This window comes from Mustela putorius, unplaced genomic scaffold (assembly GCF_011764305.1).
Source record: "Mustela putorius furo isolate JIRA1106 unplaced genomic scaffold, ASM1176430v1.1 tig00003863_pilon_pilon_pilon, whole genome shotgun sequence".
Lineage (NCBI taxonomy): Eukaryota > Metazoa > Chordata > Mammalia > Carnivora > Mustelidae > Mustela > Mustela putorius.
The window spans coordinates 29873799-29889642 of record NW_025422015.1 but is presented as its reverse complement, the minus strand read 5'-3'; the positions used below and the strand labels follow the sequence as shown (position 1 = coordinate 29889642).

At 34.2% G+C, this 15844-nt stretch overlaps 1 protein-coding gene across 1 annotated transcript in view; it reads right to left on the bottom strand.

Annotated features, from left to right (window-relative positions):
- The window catches only part of TRDN (triadin), a 389840-nt gene that overhangs the window by 19255 nt on the left and 354741 nt on the right, over positions 1–15844 (bottom strand). Inside the window, exons 35-37 of the mRNA XM_013063299.2 lie at positions 15688–15723; positions 14879–14923; positions 11645–11668 (exon numbers count right to left, since the gene is read on the bottom strand). Coding sequence (XP_012918753.1) covers positions 11645–11668; positions 14879–14923; positions 15688–15723 — 105 coding nt within the window. The remainder of the gene's footprint in view (positions 1–11644; positions 11669–14878; positions 14924–15687; positions 15724–15844) is intronic.

Here is a 15844-nt window from a genome sequence, read left to right as displayed (position 1 = left end):
CAAGGGTCGCCCAACAAAACAAAATGAAACAAAAGTCATTGTATAAAATGATCACTTTTAGGGACAAAAATATATATCCTGAAATAAGCTTTAAACTAAATGCTATAGGAAGGTATATTTTCCTTTTTCAAAGGTTTGTGCATATATGTATTAAGTGAGAATGGATTTGTTTTAAAGAAGATGAAATTTAGGATTCTATGATTAAAGATTGTCCAAAGTCTTAATATCACATTCTATACAATTGCCTGGAACTAAAACATTAGAGTTTCACTTTTTAATTTAGACAGGCAAGGCATGAATCTTGTTAAAATAAGGTTTGTGGATAATATTCAAAAAGCAACTATTGGACTCTAATTCTACTGATAAAATAATGGACAATATTAACTACAAAATCATAGTTTTTATTTCAGTGCTGGGCTCAGAGTACATAAAGGAACCCTCCAGAATCTTCCTTCCTGCCCTGAGAGGAGAAAAAGAAAACCTGCTGATACATGAAAGTGTAGGTCACCCTGTGGGCAAGTGGTTATATTAAAACTGGAATTCAGAAACTAATTGTGCAAGGAACAAAATGGGGGCACAGACCCTGTGAACCTTTGCTAAGCCAGGGATGGCAAGATGAAAATGTAACTGCCTCTTGGGTTTCTGAGAAGATAGTGACAACACAGTATTTAAATCTTTTCCAAATCCCCTTGTAAAAACAGATAGTGAGACCTGTGGACAACATTTATAACAAAACAAAATGAACCTTAAAATGCATGTAGATTGGAACAAATAGTCAAAACCTACCAAGTATTAGTGTCTATAGGAGAGGAAGTAGGAGGAGACAACAGGGAGAGAACCCTTAAACAGCCAGTAGGTATTTTCTGAGAAGTGAGTATTGACAACTTGTTCAAGAGCAGGTGAGCAAAAAAGGTTCACCATGAGGTCTGATTGCAGGTACGATGAGGTACCCTGTGACCATGGGAAACCTAAGAGCCAGGGCTCACTTCCAGGACAGGATGCCACAAAAGGTAAGAAACTGCTAGGAGTGGAACAAGAGTTGTGAAGGACAGGGAAAACAGAGACAAAGAAAAATTCGTTTAGCTAAAAGTGAGTATGAGCTGGGATGCCTGGGTGGCTTAGTCAAGTGTTTGCCTTTGGCTCAGGTCATGATCCCAGGGTCCTAGGATGAAGTTCCACATGAGGTTCCCTGCTCAGCAGGGGGGGTCTGCTTCTCTCTCTGCCTGACGCTCCTGGTTTGTTCACTTTCTCTCTCTGACAAATTAATAAAATCTTTTTTTTAAAAAGTGAGTATGAGCTCATAATCAATGTTCCAATCACAAAAAGAAAAAAAAGTCACGAAGGAGAGTCTGAAAAAACAATAAACAACTTTATATAGCCAACTACTTCACATACTGAAATTTTTATGCTCAAACTTTAATATAGGTATAAAATATTTTAAGAAATGAAATATGAATTCAAAATAAGGCCAAGGAATAGGATATTGTGAAAATAACCAGTAAAACTTTAAAATTAACTATTGTAATAAAAATATAAATTATATAAAATCTCACTGAATGGGTTAAATAACATTATATAGAGCTGAAGAAGTAATTAGTGAATGTATGTTAAAAAGTGATCAAATTACACTAAAGACAGCATAGAGAAACGAGGAGATGAAAAATTGAAGAGATCTTGAAAGAAGAGCAGGTGTGCATACCTAATATATTAATAATCAGAAGAAGGAAAAAACAAAGAGATAATATCTGAAGAAATAATGGCTATGAATTCTCCAAACTGCTAAAAGAAAAAAAAAGACACCATGTTTTCTGGAGGAGTTTCACTATAAAAAGAAGCCCTCACTCCATAAACTATAGTGAATCTGCGGTGGATCAAAAGCAAAGAGAAAATATTTAAAGAAGATAGAGAAAGGATAGATCACAGGGGAAGAAATGACAATTCAACTGGTAACAGAATTCCCCTGGCTTTGTGGAGGAAGAGAAATCAATACAGTGAAAAAATATATCAAAAATGCGCAAACCACCTAACCAGTGACCTAGATTTTGTGCCTCGCAACAGATTTGGGAATAAGGGTGATTTAAAGACATTTTCAGATCAATAATGACTGAGAATGCTTTCCACCAATAGGTCTTTGCTCATGACACTCCTAAAGCAGATGCTGCTAGAGAAGCATGATGTTGAAACCAAGTGAGAGATGCAAGAGAGACGGTAGCATTGGTTCTGAGGAACTTGTAGGGGAAGATAGACACATATAGAATGAAGAAATAATACTAACAAAATCTGACATTCAGAATCTTTGAAAGGTTAGAATTTAAATATTGAACAAAATTGGCATGAAAATCAGCTATCAATGAGATTCAATCTAATCTAAATACTCAAACAGCTAGGGTAACTGAGGCAGAAGATAGAATTAGTGATCTAGAGGACAAACTGATAGAGAAAAAGGATCAGGAGGAAGCCTGGAACAAATAGCTTAGAATCCATGAAAACAGAGTTAGGGAAATAAATGATGCTATAAAAGTTTCAGCATCAGAATTACTGGGATCCCTGAGGGGGAGGAGAAAGAAAGAAGACTAGAAGATGTAGTTGAACAAATTCTCCATGAATTTTTTGCCAATATGGGAAATGGAACCAGCATTTGTATCCTAGAGGTAGAAAGGACACCCCCCAAGATCAAAGAATCTAGGAAGACCTTGAGGCACTTGATTGTAAGACAGATGAAACATAATTTTAGACAAGGGCTTTTGAGAGAAGCTAGAGGAAAGAGATTCCTTACGTACAGAGGAAGGTCCATCAGAATAATGTCAGACCTGTCCACAGAAACCTGGCAAGCCAGAAAGGGCTGGCAAGACATATTCAGGGCACTAAATGAGAAGAACATGCAGCCAAGAATACTTTATCCAGCAAGGCTGACATTCAAAATGGATGGAAAGATAAAGAGCTTCTAAGATCTATAAGGTTTAAAAGAGAATGTGACCACCAAGCCAGCAGGACAAGAAATATTAAGGAGGGTTCTATAAAAGAAGAAAGAACCCAAGAGTGTCATAGGACAGACTTACAGAGACAATCTCTAGAAACAAGGACTTCATGGGCAATATGATTTCGACAAAAACTTATCTTTCAATAATGACTTTCAACGTGAACGGCCTAAATGCTCCCATAAAACAGCACAAAGTTGCAGATTGGATAAAACGACAGGACCTGTCCATATGTTGTCTACGAGAGACTCATTTAGAACCTAAGGATACATCTATACTGAAAGTGAAGGGACAGAGAAGCATCTTTCATTCCAATGGGCCACAAAAGAAAGCCGGGGTAGTGATTCTTATATCAGATAAGTTAGATTTTAAACTAAAGTCTGTAGTCAAAGATAAAGAAGGACACTACATCATTCTTAAAGGGTCTATCCACCAAGAAGATCTAACAATTGTAATATTTATGTCCCCAAAAAGGGAGCAGCTAACTACATAAGACAACTGTTAATCAAGATAGTCATATTGATATGAATACATTAATAGTAAGATGTGATGAAATTTAAATGTTTTAGCATCTTCTCTTGTTGAGAAGAGGGGGTTTCATAGCAATTTTATTCTTTGTGTATAGTAAAATGTTAAGGGTGACCATAAAGGGAGAAAAATAGAGTGTCATCTTCCAGATAAATAGAGACTAGAAAATGGAAAATAAAAACACATTTAGGGGAAAATGTTCAATTTGTAAAAGACAAGAAAGAATATAAGAAGTGTTGAGAACATGAGAAATCTAAAACAACAGGCAAGATGGTAAAAACTAGTTGAAATTCATCAGACTAAAAGTGAGGGTCATTGGGACTGAGTAAAATAAAAAGTAAATTTTAACTATATGTTATTGACTGAAGACATATCTGAAACAAAATGTCATGAAAAGACATAAAAATAAAGATTTGTAAAAAAAATTCTGAAGGAAAGAAAGCTGGGATCATTGTAATACTATCAGACACACTTCACTTTACAAAAGGTCATTTTATTTACAAAAGGGTCATTATATGGAATATAGAAGTTACCATGGGGCACCTGGTGGCACAATCAGTTAAGCATCTGCCTTTGGCTCAGGCAATGGTGTTCCAGAATCGAGCCCCACATCAGGCCCCTGCTCAAGAGGGAGTCTGTTCTCCCTCTTCCTCAACTCTACCCTTGCTCCTCTTCTTTCTCACTCACTCTATCTCTCTCAGATAAACAAAATCTTTAAAAAAAGAAGTTATCATAAAAAGATAAATGTTTAGCTCACCAGAAAGATACAATGAAGCTTGTATAGAACTTATATAACAGCTCCTGATATAAAAGTTGATAACACTACAGGGATAAACTGATAATTTTCCATGATAGTGGGAGATTTCAATATAGTTTATTCAATTATTGATACTTCTAATATCCAAAAAATTAATGAAGATACAGGGTAATTGAAAAACAATGAGCTTAACTCAATCAATATAGAATCACGCTTCTGACATTAGAAAATGGCCATTCTTCTCAATGACATGGAATATTTACTAAAACTAATAGTATATTTGTTCATAAGATAGAGCTTAACATATTTTAAGGAGTAAACCATTTTCTCACAGCACTATATAGTTAAATTTGAAGCTGGTTAAAAGAGGATGATTTTATAATTCCCACAGGTTTGGAAATTAAAGAATAAGTTCTAAAACTTTCATGTAAAATACTATAGAATTTGTTACAATGCAATTACGATATGCTTGCAACTGAATGAGAATGAAAATGCTACATATAAAAGTTGTGGGATCCTCTGAAGTAGCATTTAAAGTTACTACCTTGTAGTAAAGCTTGAAATCAGGCAATGTGATGTTCCCAGTTTTGTTTTTCTTTTTCAACATTTCCTTAGTAATTTGGGTCACTGTGATCACCAAGACAGCATAGTACTGGCTCAAAAACAGACACATAGACCAGCAGAACAGAGTAGAGAGCCCAGATATGGACCCTCAACTCTATGGTCAAAAAATCTTGGACAAAGCAGGAAAAAATGCACAGTGGAAAAAAGACAGTCTCTTCAGTAAATGGTGCTGGGAAAATTGGACAGCTATGTGTAGAAGAATAAAACTCAACCATTCTCTTACACCATACACAAAGATTAACTCAAAATGGATAAAAGACCTCAACATGAGACAGGAATCTATCAAAATCCTAGAGGAGAACATAGGCAATAACCTCTTTGACATTGGCCACAGCAACTTCTTTCAAGACATGTCCCCAAAGACAAAGGAAACAAAAGTGAAAATGAACTTTTGAAACTTCATCAAGATCAAAATTTCTGTACAGCAAAGGAAACAGTCAACAAAACAAAGAGGCAAACCATGGAGTGGGAGAAAATATTCAAAAATGATGCTACAGACAATGGCTGATATCCAAGATCTATAAAGAACTCCTCAAACTCAACACACACACAAAAAATAATTATGTCAAAAAATAGGCAGAAGACATCAACAGACACTCCAGACACTCCAAAGAAGACATACAAATGGCTAACAGACACATGAAAAAATGTTCATCATCATTAGTCATCAAGGAGATCCAAATCAAAACCAGATTGAGATACCACCTTACACCAGTTAGAATGTCCAAAATTAACCAGAAAGTAAAGAAGAGGATTACTTGGAGAGGTAATTGGAGAGTATGTGGAGAAAGGGGAACTCTCTTACATCATTGGTGGAAATGCAAGTTAGTGCAGCCACTTTGGAAAACAGTGTGGAGATTCCTTAAGAAATTAAAAATAGAGCTACCCTATGACCCTGCAATTGCACTACTGGGTATTTACCCCAAAGGTACGGATGTTCATAGCAGCAATGGCCACAGTTGCCAAACTGTGGAAAGAACCAAGATAACCTTCAATGGACGAATGGATAAAGAAGATATGGTCCATATATACAATGGAGTATTATGCCTCCATCAGAACAGATGAATACCCAACTTTTGTATCAACATGGACGGGACTGGCGGAGATTATGCTGAGCGAAGTAAGTTAAGCAGAGAGAGTCAATGATCATATAGTTTCACTTGTGGAGCATAAAGAATAACATGGAGGACATTGGGAGATGAAGCAGAGAAGTGAGTTGGGGGAAATCAGAAGGGGAGACAAACCATGAGAGAATGGACTCTGAGAAACAAACTGAGAGCTTTGGAGAGGAGGATGGAGGGGTTGGGCGAGCCTGGTGGTGGATATTAAGGAGGGCACATATTGCATGGAGCACTGGGTGTGATGCATAAACAATGAATTTTGGAACACACACACACACATTAAATAAAAAAATAAAGTTATTGCCTTATGTGCTTATATTAGTAAAGGAGAAATGTAGAAACTATTAACATAGGCTTCCATATTAAGATACCTAAAAATAAACACAGAAAAATCTTAAATAAATTAGGAGCAAAGCAAATATCTATTGATAAAATAGATTAAAATGTGTATATTCATAAAGTAACATACTATACAGTAGTAAAAATGAAAAAGCTATAACTACACTAAAACACTGATGAATCTGAGAACATAACATTAAGAAAAAAATATCAGAATACGTCCTACAATTTGATATATATGAGAGACCAACATGTGATGAAATTAAAAAAAACAATCACCTTAATTAGTCTGAAAGGACATAAATAAATTGATTTAGACATGAATTAACCATTTGTTGAATTCAATCATTTTAGGATAGATCATGAATTTAATTATTTATGAAAGGGAATTATGGATAATATCAACATAAAGCAAAGCATGCTCTTCTTGTGTTTAAGAATTTATGAAAATTAGTTCTTTTTGCCACTACATTATAATTTTATAATTCACAGACACATTAATAGTTTGTCTTAAAAAGTGAAATATTCTTTCAAATGGGAAGTACATACTTATTAGTAAATTCTGGCTTTTTCAAATTCTTGAAAAGTTTCAGTGTAGGGATATATAATCAATACAAAATAGGTAACACTTTATTATGTCAAATGATATGCTTTGGTTATGTTTAATTATATTCTTTCAAAAGAAGTCTTTAACCTAAGTTATATAAAATGTGTAACTTAAAAAATGCTATAAAACTTTACATCCTTGTTTAATTTTATTTTCCTAAAATATTTATTTATTTATTTTGAGAGAAAGAGAATACAGGTGGGGAAGGGCAGAGAGAGAGACAGTCTTAAGCAGTTACAGCACTGAGCTTGGAGCCTGGATGTGAGGCTTGATTTCAGGATGCTGAGATCATGATCTGAGTGGAAACCAAGAGTCATAGGCTTAATGGACTGCACCACCCAGGTGTCCCTCCTTGTTTTATTTTTAAGCATCTTGTGCTTATTTAAATTTTCCACACAAATTTCAAAATAGCTTAATTCTGATATCTAAAATTTTCACCAAACTTTTAATGTTAATGCGAATTGGATATTAAAATACCATATTTATGCAAAAAGAAAGAAAATGTAGAACCAAAAAATGAATGAGTGTTTTAAAAGTTAGAAAGCTTTACAAAGCAAATAACAAATATAAACTATAAAGGAAGTTGTCTAAAACATGGAAATCCTTAGTAGTCCTCTGCTGGGCTTGAGTTTCTTTAGAAAGTAATTAACTTCTAGAAAAGATTCAATTTTAAGTATATCCTTAAAAAGTTAAATTCATATCTTTGATATCAAAATTAGATCCCAGGGGCTTTATGATGATTCCAAACCTGTCTATGCAGATAATTTTGGTGAGTTATTAATGACAAAATTCTCACTGTTCACATTCTGAGACTCTCAAGAATGTTCTTACTGTACCACTTCTTTTAAAATACTCATTTTAGGGGCATCTGACGGCTCTATCTGTTAAGCATCTGACTTTGGCTCAGTCCTGGGATCAGCTCCACACTCAGCTCTCTCTCTCTGCCCCTTCCGCTGATTGGACATGCTCTCTCTCTCTCAAGTAAATAAGTAAAATATTTTTTAAAAGTACTTATTTTTAGGGGAAAACCAACCTATCTTTACTTAAGTTTACTTAAATGTTGACTACCAGACAATAAAAATGAAAGAACTATAGGTTTCCATAAAATTTTTTTTCCTCAATGCCCCATACCCACTGTTGTAAATACACTGTCAATGTCTCAGCTATGTCAGGAGCCCTGAATTATTCTGGGTGCTAGTCTTCCCTTGGCACCATTTACCTTTTAATAATGTATGTTTTCATTCTTTTGTTTTATTTCACATTTTGCCTTTGGGCAACTTCCTGGGAAGTAATGTTTTTGGATGTACGGTTATTTTTTTTTTTTTCAAAAAGTTTTCAGGAGACTTAAAATATTAATATAAAATAGGTGTGCCATTTAAAATTCATAAATGTGTTCATTTTGCTTTTAATTTTTAAAGTAATGTATCTAAAATATAATACAGTCTAACATCCCTTGGTGTCTTCCTCTGAATTCCATGGAAAGCAAATTATTCACTATATATTTACCATACCTACAAAAAATTCAGAATGAAAATCAAATGGACATTTAGAATCAGAAAGCTACATCCTTTTTAAAAAAGAAAAACACCCATAAGAACAAGTTATCAATTAAACCGTAATTGTCTGTGAATTATGGAAAATTTGATTTTGCAATGTCACTTTCACTAGGACAACAGAGATGTTCGTGTATTGCTGATTTTCATCAGTATCCTCTTTATCCCTACAATAAAACCTCAGGTAGTTGAGAATCCAATCCACCCGGATGGTTTCAAGCATCTCAACCAGAGTGAACCAGAATTCAGGAAGCGATACCTCCATTCTGTTTTATACTGATCCTATCCCACATATTAACCTTCTCTTCCTTCCCAGCCAAAAAATCTGGGAATGAAGTACAGTATCTGTACATCTAGTACGAAAGCAGAAAAACCAGCCTATCAGAGGTAGAGGACTTTGTCCCAGTCTAGAAGACAAGAGATGCAGGCACTGGAGTAGAGTTAGAGAACATGGGTGGAAGGGAACAATGGGCTCAAAGCAAAAGCTATTTGTGAACCTCCTTTATGAACGAAAAATAATGACTGAAAGATAAAAAGAAGTCTGGCCAAAAATAAATACACATGTACATAATGTTGAAAAGAGTTCAGAAAAAGGACAATGGATCTTCAGCTTAAATGATCTTGCAGTATGTTTTAATTTATAAATATCTGAAGGTTTTGATGATTGTCTCCAAAAAGGTATGATAAAAAAAAATATGCTATGCAGAATATAATCTTCCTGTGTGCAGCAACCAATTTACTAAAATGTATCATCTCAAAAAATGTTTAAAAAAACTAAAAAAAACCATAAAATGCATCATCACATGATATACTTCGATATTTATTTCCTATAATTCATAAGAAAGAGTAGACCTTTTTTTGGTCACACTTTTCTCTTTTCAGTTACAACTCTCATTTCTTTTTTACTTCTTATTTACCTTATTTTTTCCCAACAATCCCATTTAACTCCCTTTTATAAAGTAAACTACAGCTTTCTGTGGTGGTAAGTCTGAAGTCCTCTGGCCTGCAGGATCTCTACCTCATGGACGTGTTTCCATTACTGCTCTTCCACTCTCTGACACTAGCCCTTAACTCCAGCCAACCTTTCTTTTGATGGCCTCTTCACACCATGGTTGTGGTTGCTGACTTTGAAATAATAGAAAAACTATATATACTGGCATCTGCCCTTGGTTCCTGGCATAGAGCTTCTAAAACTCCTGAGTGATGGAAACATTTTTGTTCCAATGAGACAATGCTTGGCGGGCTCCTGAATGAGGGCTGGTCACCAAAAAGCCATGATTAGAAGCTGGAAACTTTTATTCCCACTCCCCATCTTCCAGGAAGGGGAAGGGAGCTAGAGATTGAGTTAATGATCAATCATGCCTATGTAATAAAACTTCCATAAAAAAATCTCAGACATATGGGGTTCAAGGAACTTCTGGGTTGGTAAACATATCTCACCCTAAATCCTATGGTATCCTTTATCATATCACTTATTATATAATAAACTAGTAAATGTGATTGCTTCTATGAGATCTGTAAGTTGTTCTAGTAAATAATTGAATCCAAGGGAGGAAGTCATAAGACTCTCTGATTTGTAGCCATTTTGGACAGAAATTGTGAGTAACTTGGGGACCTTCTACTTAAAATTGGCAACTGAACTAGGGAGCAGTCTCAACCCTAAACACAAAGGTTTGAGCATTTACACTATGAGGTCTGTGCTAACTCCACGTCAGTGTCGGAAGCGACTGAATGACACCTAGCTAGTGTCACAAAGAATTTCTTGATGTGGAAAACAAAAATCAAAACAGAAAAAAAACCATACATCTGGTATAGGAAGTGCTGGGAGTGTGGTAACTGCTTTAAGAGTGAAGAGACAGGAGAAGTGAGTTTTTCTTTTACATCACTTCTCTCTTTCTCCAGTTATTCAAAGCTAACCATTCTTCAAAGTACAAATTCTGGAATCATGTGCTTCATGAAGTATGCCCTGACTACCTTTGGCTATAGAGGAAGAGTGTAGAGTGGGATTGTTTCTGAAGGGCTTACCTGAGGATCAAGTGAGAGCTTTGCTCTGCATCAATAAGACAATTCTGGACCCTTGTAATCACTCTCCTTTTTTTAAATCCCTGAAGCAAGTCCATGTGGGGTTCTATTGTTTTCAGTCAAAGCGCTTTGAATAAGGAATTATGGCAAGTACCACATTTAACCATTGTCTCCTACCGTCCTCAATAGTGGTGGGCACAGTGGAAGCACTCAATAAATATTGAGATCTGCTCTGTCCAACACAGTAGCCACTCATCACATGAGGCTTTTGGGTACTGCAATGTGACCAGTACAAACTGAAATGTGCTATACATGTAAAACACACATGCAATTAAAAAATAGTGTAAACTATCAATATATTTCTGTATTGATAAATAGTGAAATAATATATAAGGAGTTAAACATTAGAATTATTTTAACCTTTTTAATGTATCTAGTAGAAAATGTAAAATTACATGTGTTGTTTACATGATTTTACACTAGACGGCACTGATTTAAGATGGTGCTTTTTATAAAATCAGGAAATATGGAAGGAAGATTTCTATTTCCCAGAATTTTAGGAGCTTATAGGAAAATTTACAGTTTACCCTCTATATTTAGAATGCCTATCTGTACGTAGATATTAGTATTTTAGGGGGTGTTTTCTGAGAGTTTTGTCTGTTTACAACATACGAGCTTAGATCCATTCCTAACTATGTCATTCTTCTCAGATATAAAATTATATCTAAGTTAACAAACATTGGAAAACATCAGAAAATAAAACATCGTAGCTCAACCATATATGCTCTACAGCAAATCTTCAGTGATTGAAGGTTTAAAGCAGAAACAGGATTATTTTATTTCATTCTACTTCAATCGCTGAAAAAAAATCATGTATTGGAATGCAAGTTACTTTAATCTTCAAGCTTGAGAACATGATAAAATTTTTCTGTTACAAGTCATTTCAAATAACATAGTTTTTAAGTTTCACATAACTAAGTTTAAAAGTTAAATGCCTGTCAGAAGGCTTAACTCAATCTCTGAACACATTAAAAACATAAATATTTTATGAATTTCAGCTGGAAATTTATACTGCATGCCAAAGAGAATTTATCATCAATACAAGAAGTACTTACTTGATACTCTTGCAGGTTTTCCTGCTAAAAAAATAAATAAATAAAAATAAAGAAAACCAGTTTTGTTTAACTCAGATAAAATGCAAAGACATTATATGTTGATGGGCCAAATGAAAGTACCTAACATCTTTTGACTTTATTATTTAAGAGTTAATGAAAGAATACAATTGCCTGAGAACATGCATCTTTGAATATATTAATCGCTTTTACATGAAATATCAGAAAAGCTGTTAATCACTGTAGATGTCACAACATATTATGCTTTTTAAAAACTCTTGCTGGGACACCTGGGTGGCTCAGAGGGTTAAAGCCTCTGCCTTTGCCTCGGGTTGTGATCTCAGGGTCCTAGGATCAAACCCTGCATTGGGCTCTCTGCTCAGCAGGGAGCCTGCTTCCCTTCCTCTCTCTCTGCCTGCCTCTCTGCCTACTTGTGATCTCTGTCAAATAAATAAATAAAATCTTGAAAAACAAAACAAAATAAAAACAAAAACAAAAACAAAACTCTTACTAAAATCAGCAGGATCTTTTTTAAATTAAGTGTCTTGGTTCAACTCAAATTATAGTTAACTTGAGTAAAATTATTTTGTGTGATGTAATTAATCTAAATATTTGTTTAAAGTTTCCAAATTCCATAAGCTGTATTATTGAGAATTATTTTCCTTTCAAAGATAATAAGGACGAATAACTGAAACTTAAAAACAGCATGCAAAACCGGTTTAATTTTTCATAACCTTTTGTCTGTTAGTATCAATGAGAAGCCATAATTCTTCAAAGTCTTGGGCTTTTTTTTTTACATTAAAGTATATGTACCTAGGACAAAAATATAAAGTAAATCTTTTTTTTCTTGAAAAAAAAAAGATCGGTAACATCTACTTTCTACTAACATTAGTCTAACTTTTTTTTTTCATATAGTTGACACATAATATTACATAAGTTTCAAGTGTATAACTGAGTTTATACTCACAAATTTATACATTATGCAATATTCACTACAAGGGTAGCTACCATCCCAACATTAGTCTAATTTAAAGGGCTGGTCTTGAAAATACATATTTTTAAATGCATCTGCATTACATGATTTATTTTGAGACTTACAGAGTTTCTAATATAAACCCAAGAATTACAAATTGACAAAAAATTTATTGGCATTAGTTAATGCCGGTATTTTTTTTTTCATTTGAGATATTTATGGTTTGAGTGATAATACAGTCACATGCCTCATGTATGAAATTACAAAACAACATGTTATTTTCCTTTAAAAATACTATCATTGGCTAAAAGACAAGAACTTAAAAAAGGAATACAATAAACATTTATTGAAATATAATAACCATCTTTTGAATGAAAGAATGAATAAGAATGTGCCTGTATTCTCAACTAGCTCAGGGTTAGTCTTGTGCTTTCATATATAGTAATTTGTCCTGTGTATTCATAATATGAAAACCTTGGAAATGATGGACTCCAGATTGGTAAGAAGGTACTGTTCATCCAATATCTAAGTCCCTTGTAAAGCCCTCTAGTTATAGTTCGAACAGACTACTCCTTTGGGGATAAAGTTGGGTACATTTACAGTTTACCTTCGGGCTGCTCTGATTAGTAGAAAGCTTCTCCTCTCTTATGTGAGCCACAGGGTGATGTGGTAGTGAACTGTGATTGAATGAGCTCGTTAAGTCTTTAGTGTCATACGTGGAACCAAATCCTTTCCCCACCATGTAAACATTCCGAGATGTTAGACTTCCTTCATCATGCTTTAAATTGGGCATTTGTAAATTGGGCATGATTATTGGGCTTGCGCTGAGGAGTAAATGAATTAATTATAGCGAAAGTAAGTGCCAATGAGTTTTTTTAAGTAACTGGTATCTTCTCATTCTTCTGGCTAATTATCTTAAAAGATCCTAAGCGATATCTTAAAAGTTAAGAAAAGAGAAATAGAAAATCTATGCCCCTATCTGCTCCTACAAATTTGGTTTGTTTTTTATTCTAAATTTTATCTTCTAATATTACTGATATTTAGATGTCTAAATTACTAATGAGTATATGTCTAAATTATATGTCTAGGTATGTCCTGCTATTGCAGGTATCCATAATACAGTAAACAGAAAGAAGGGACCAGTGAAAAAAATAAGCTCATTTCCCTTTCCCACACTGGAGTTCTATACATTTACTATGAACGAAAACAATTGTTCAATTATGGCATGTTTACTTAGAGTCTTAAATTTTTTTTTTTGTGACAAATAGCATTTTAATAATTTTTTATTTTTATAAACATATATTTTTATCCCCAGGGGTACAGGTCTGTGAATCACCAGGTTTACAAACTTCACAGCACTCACCAAAGCACATACCCTCCCCATTGTCCATAATCCCACCCCCTTCTCCCAAACCAGAGTCTTAAAATTTAAAACATTTAAATTTTATTACATTTTGAATTAATTAGTTTAAAATTATATCTCCCAGGCTATAAAATTCAGTTGTAACATCCATTTACAATTTTTTGATAGTCAATATCACCATAAAAGGTCATTCTCATTTTAGGTAAAGGACATCTTCCTGCCATGCACATGCAGGCATTTTCCCTCTACCGACCACTTTTTGTTTAGGTGGAATTAATTTAAAGGGCTAAATTTAGATAATAAAAATATATTTATGATATTGGCTATATTTTTGTAAAACATAAAATAATTCTCAGCTATATCTGTTTTTGCCACTCTTTCATTTTTGTCCTTATTATGCATACTATGAAAGTCTTTTGTAACAGAGAAATTTATGTTCTGGTATGTACTGGATTAGTTTATTGACTGTTTATGTTGTTAATGTTCCAACTTCTTCACACTTGCTAATTTTCCATTGAAATGTAAACTTCCTGCTAGATTTCCTACCTGTCCACTTCCTCTACTATTAGCAGAAGTGTATAAATGCTAGACTTCCTTGCTTTTAAAAAATTCAGTGTTAAGGGACGCCTGGGTGGCTCGGTTAAGCAGCTGCCTTCGGCTCAGGTCATGATCCCAGCATCCTGGGATCGAATCCCACATTGGGCTCCTTGCTCAGCAGGGAGCCTGCTTCTCCCTCTGCCTCTGCCTATTATTCTGTCTGCCTGTGCTCGCTCTCCCCCCCCCTCTCTCTGATAAATAAATAAAATCTTTAAAAAAAAATTCAGTATTAAGTGCAAACATAATTTAGACACTGCCATACCAACTTAGCATTTGAATATTTACAGAGTTAATTCAAGATTACCTTTTGTCACATTGTGTGATTGAAGACTTTCTTTTCTTGTTGAGACTGTTGATAAGGAAAATGTAAATTAAACTACGAAGTTTTAAAGGGAACGTTCATGAAAATTTTGACTGACTTCAACTAAGATTTGGGAACATGGGAATAATTTAAATATTGTAAATATTTTCTCAGGGTGTTTTAAACAAATTTTCTCTTCTGCTAACACTTAATAAAAATAAATATCAAGAGTAGAGATTGTTTGTTTGCATAAACAGAGATTAACATCATTGCAGGGATTATAATATTAAGTTAAGGACAATCCATGTATAATGGGTCATTCCAAGTGACTGAATTCAGGTATAAACCAAAAAGACGGAAACAAACTAACAAAAAACCCAACCTTATTATTAACAGTCTTTATGATATGTCTACAAATGCCTTCCTCTTGATCAGTTAGAATATTTCTTTGATAAGTAAGGCCTTTGTAAATATTTCAGATAACTTCATTATCATATTATATTTTGTAGTTTACCAAATAAATATACCCAACGTCAAAAACACAAGCCACTTTGTGATGCTTCTAAACTTGTTGTTCACCAAAGGCACAACACGTGAATGCACACTTGCTGGGAAAGGCCTGCTATCCACTTGTCCTTCGACATGGCCATTACCACATATCCACTGGCTATTTTCCACATTTCTTCTTTTAATCATACTAGCACTTCTCATGTACACAAAAGTTTTACTTTAAAGTGATATAAATAAGCCTCAACTCAACAATTTTGGCCTCAGGGCTTTGCATTATGCTTCTCCATCTTTTAAAAAATTACCTTTTTCTTCTTTAAGATGTTTCATTTCCCCTTTTTCTGTAGAGAAAAATAAAAGGTAATTTTGAGTCACATAACATTTATTCATAGGTCTTCCTGAGGTCTGGAATTAAACTTTGGTTAGTCAATATTCACATCAGGCATTATATGAAAAGAATTC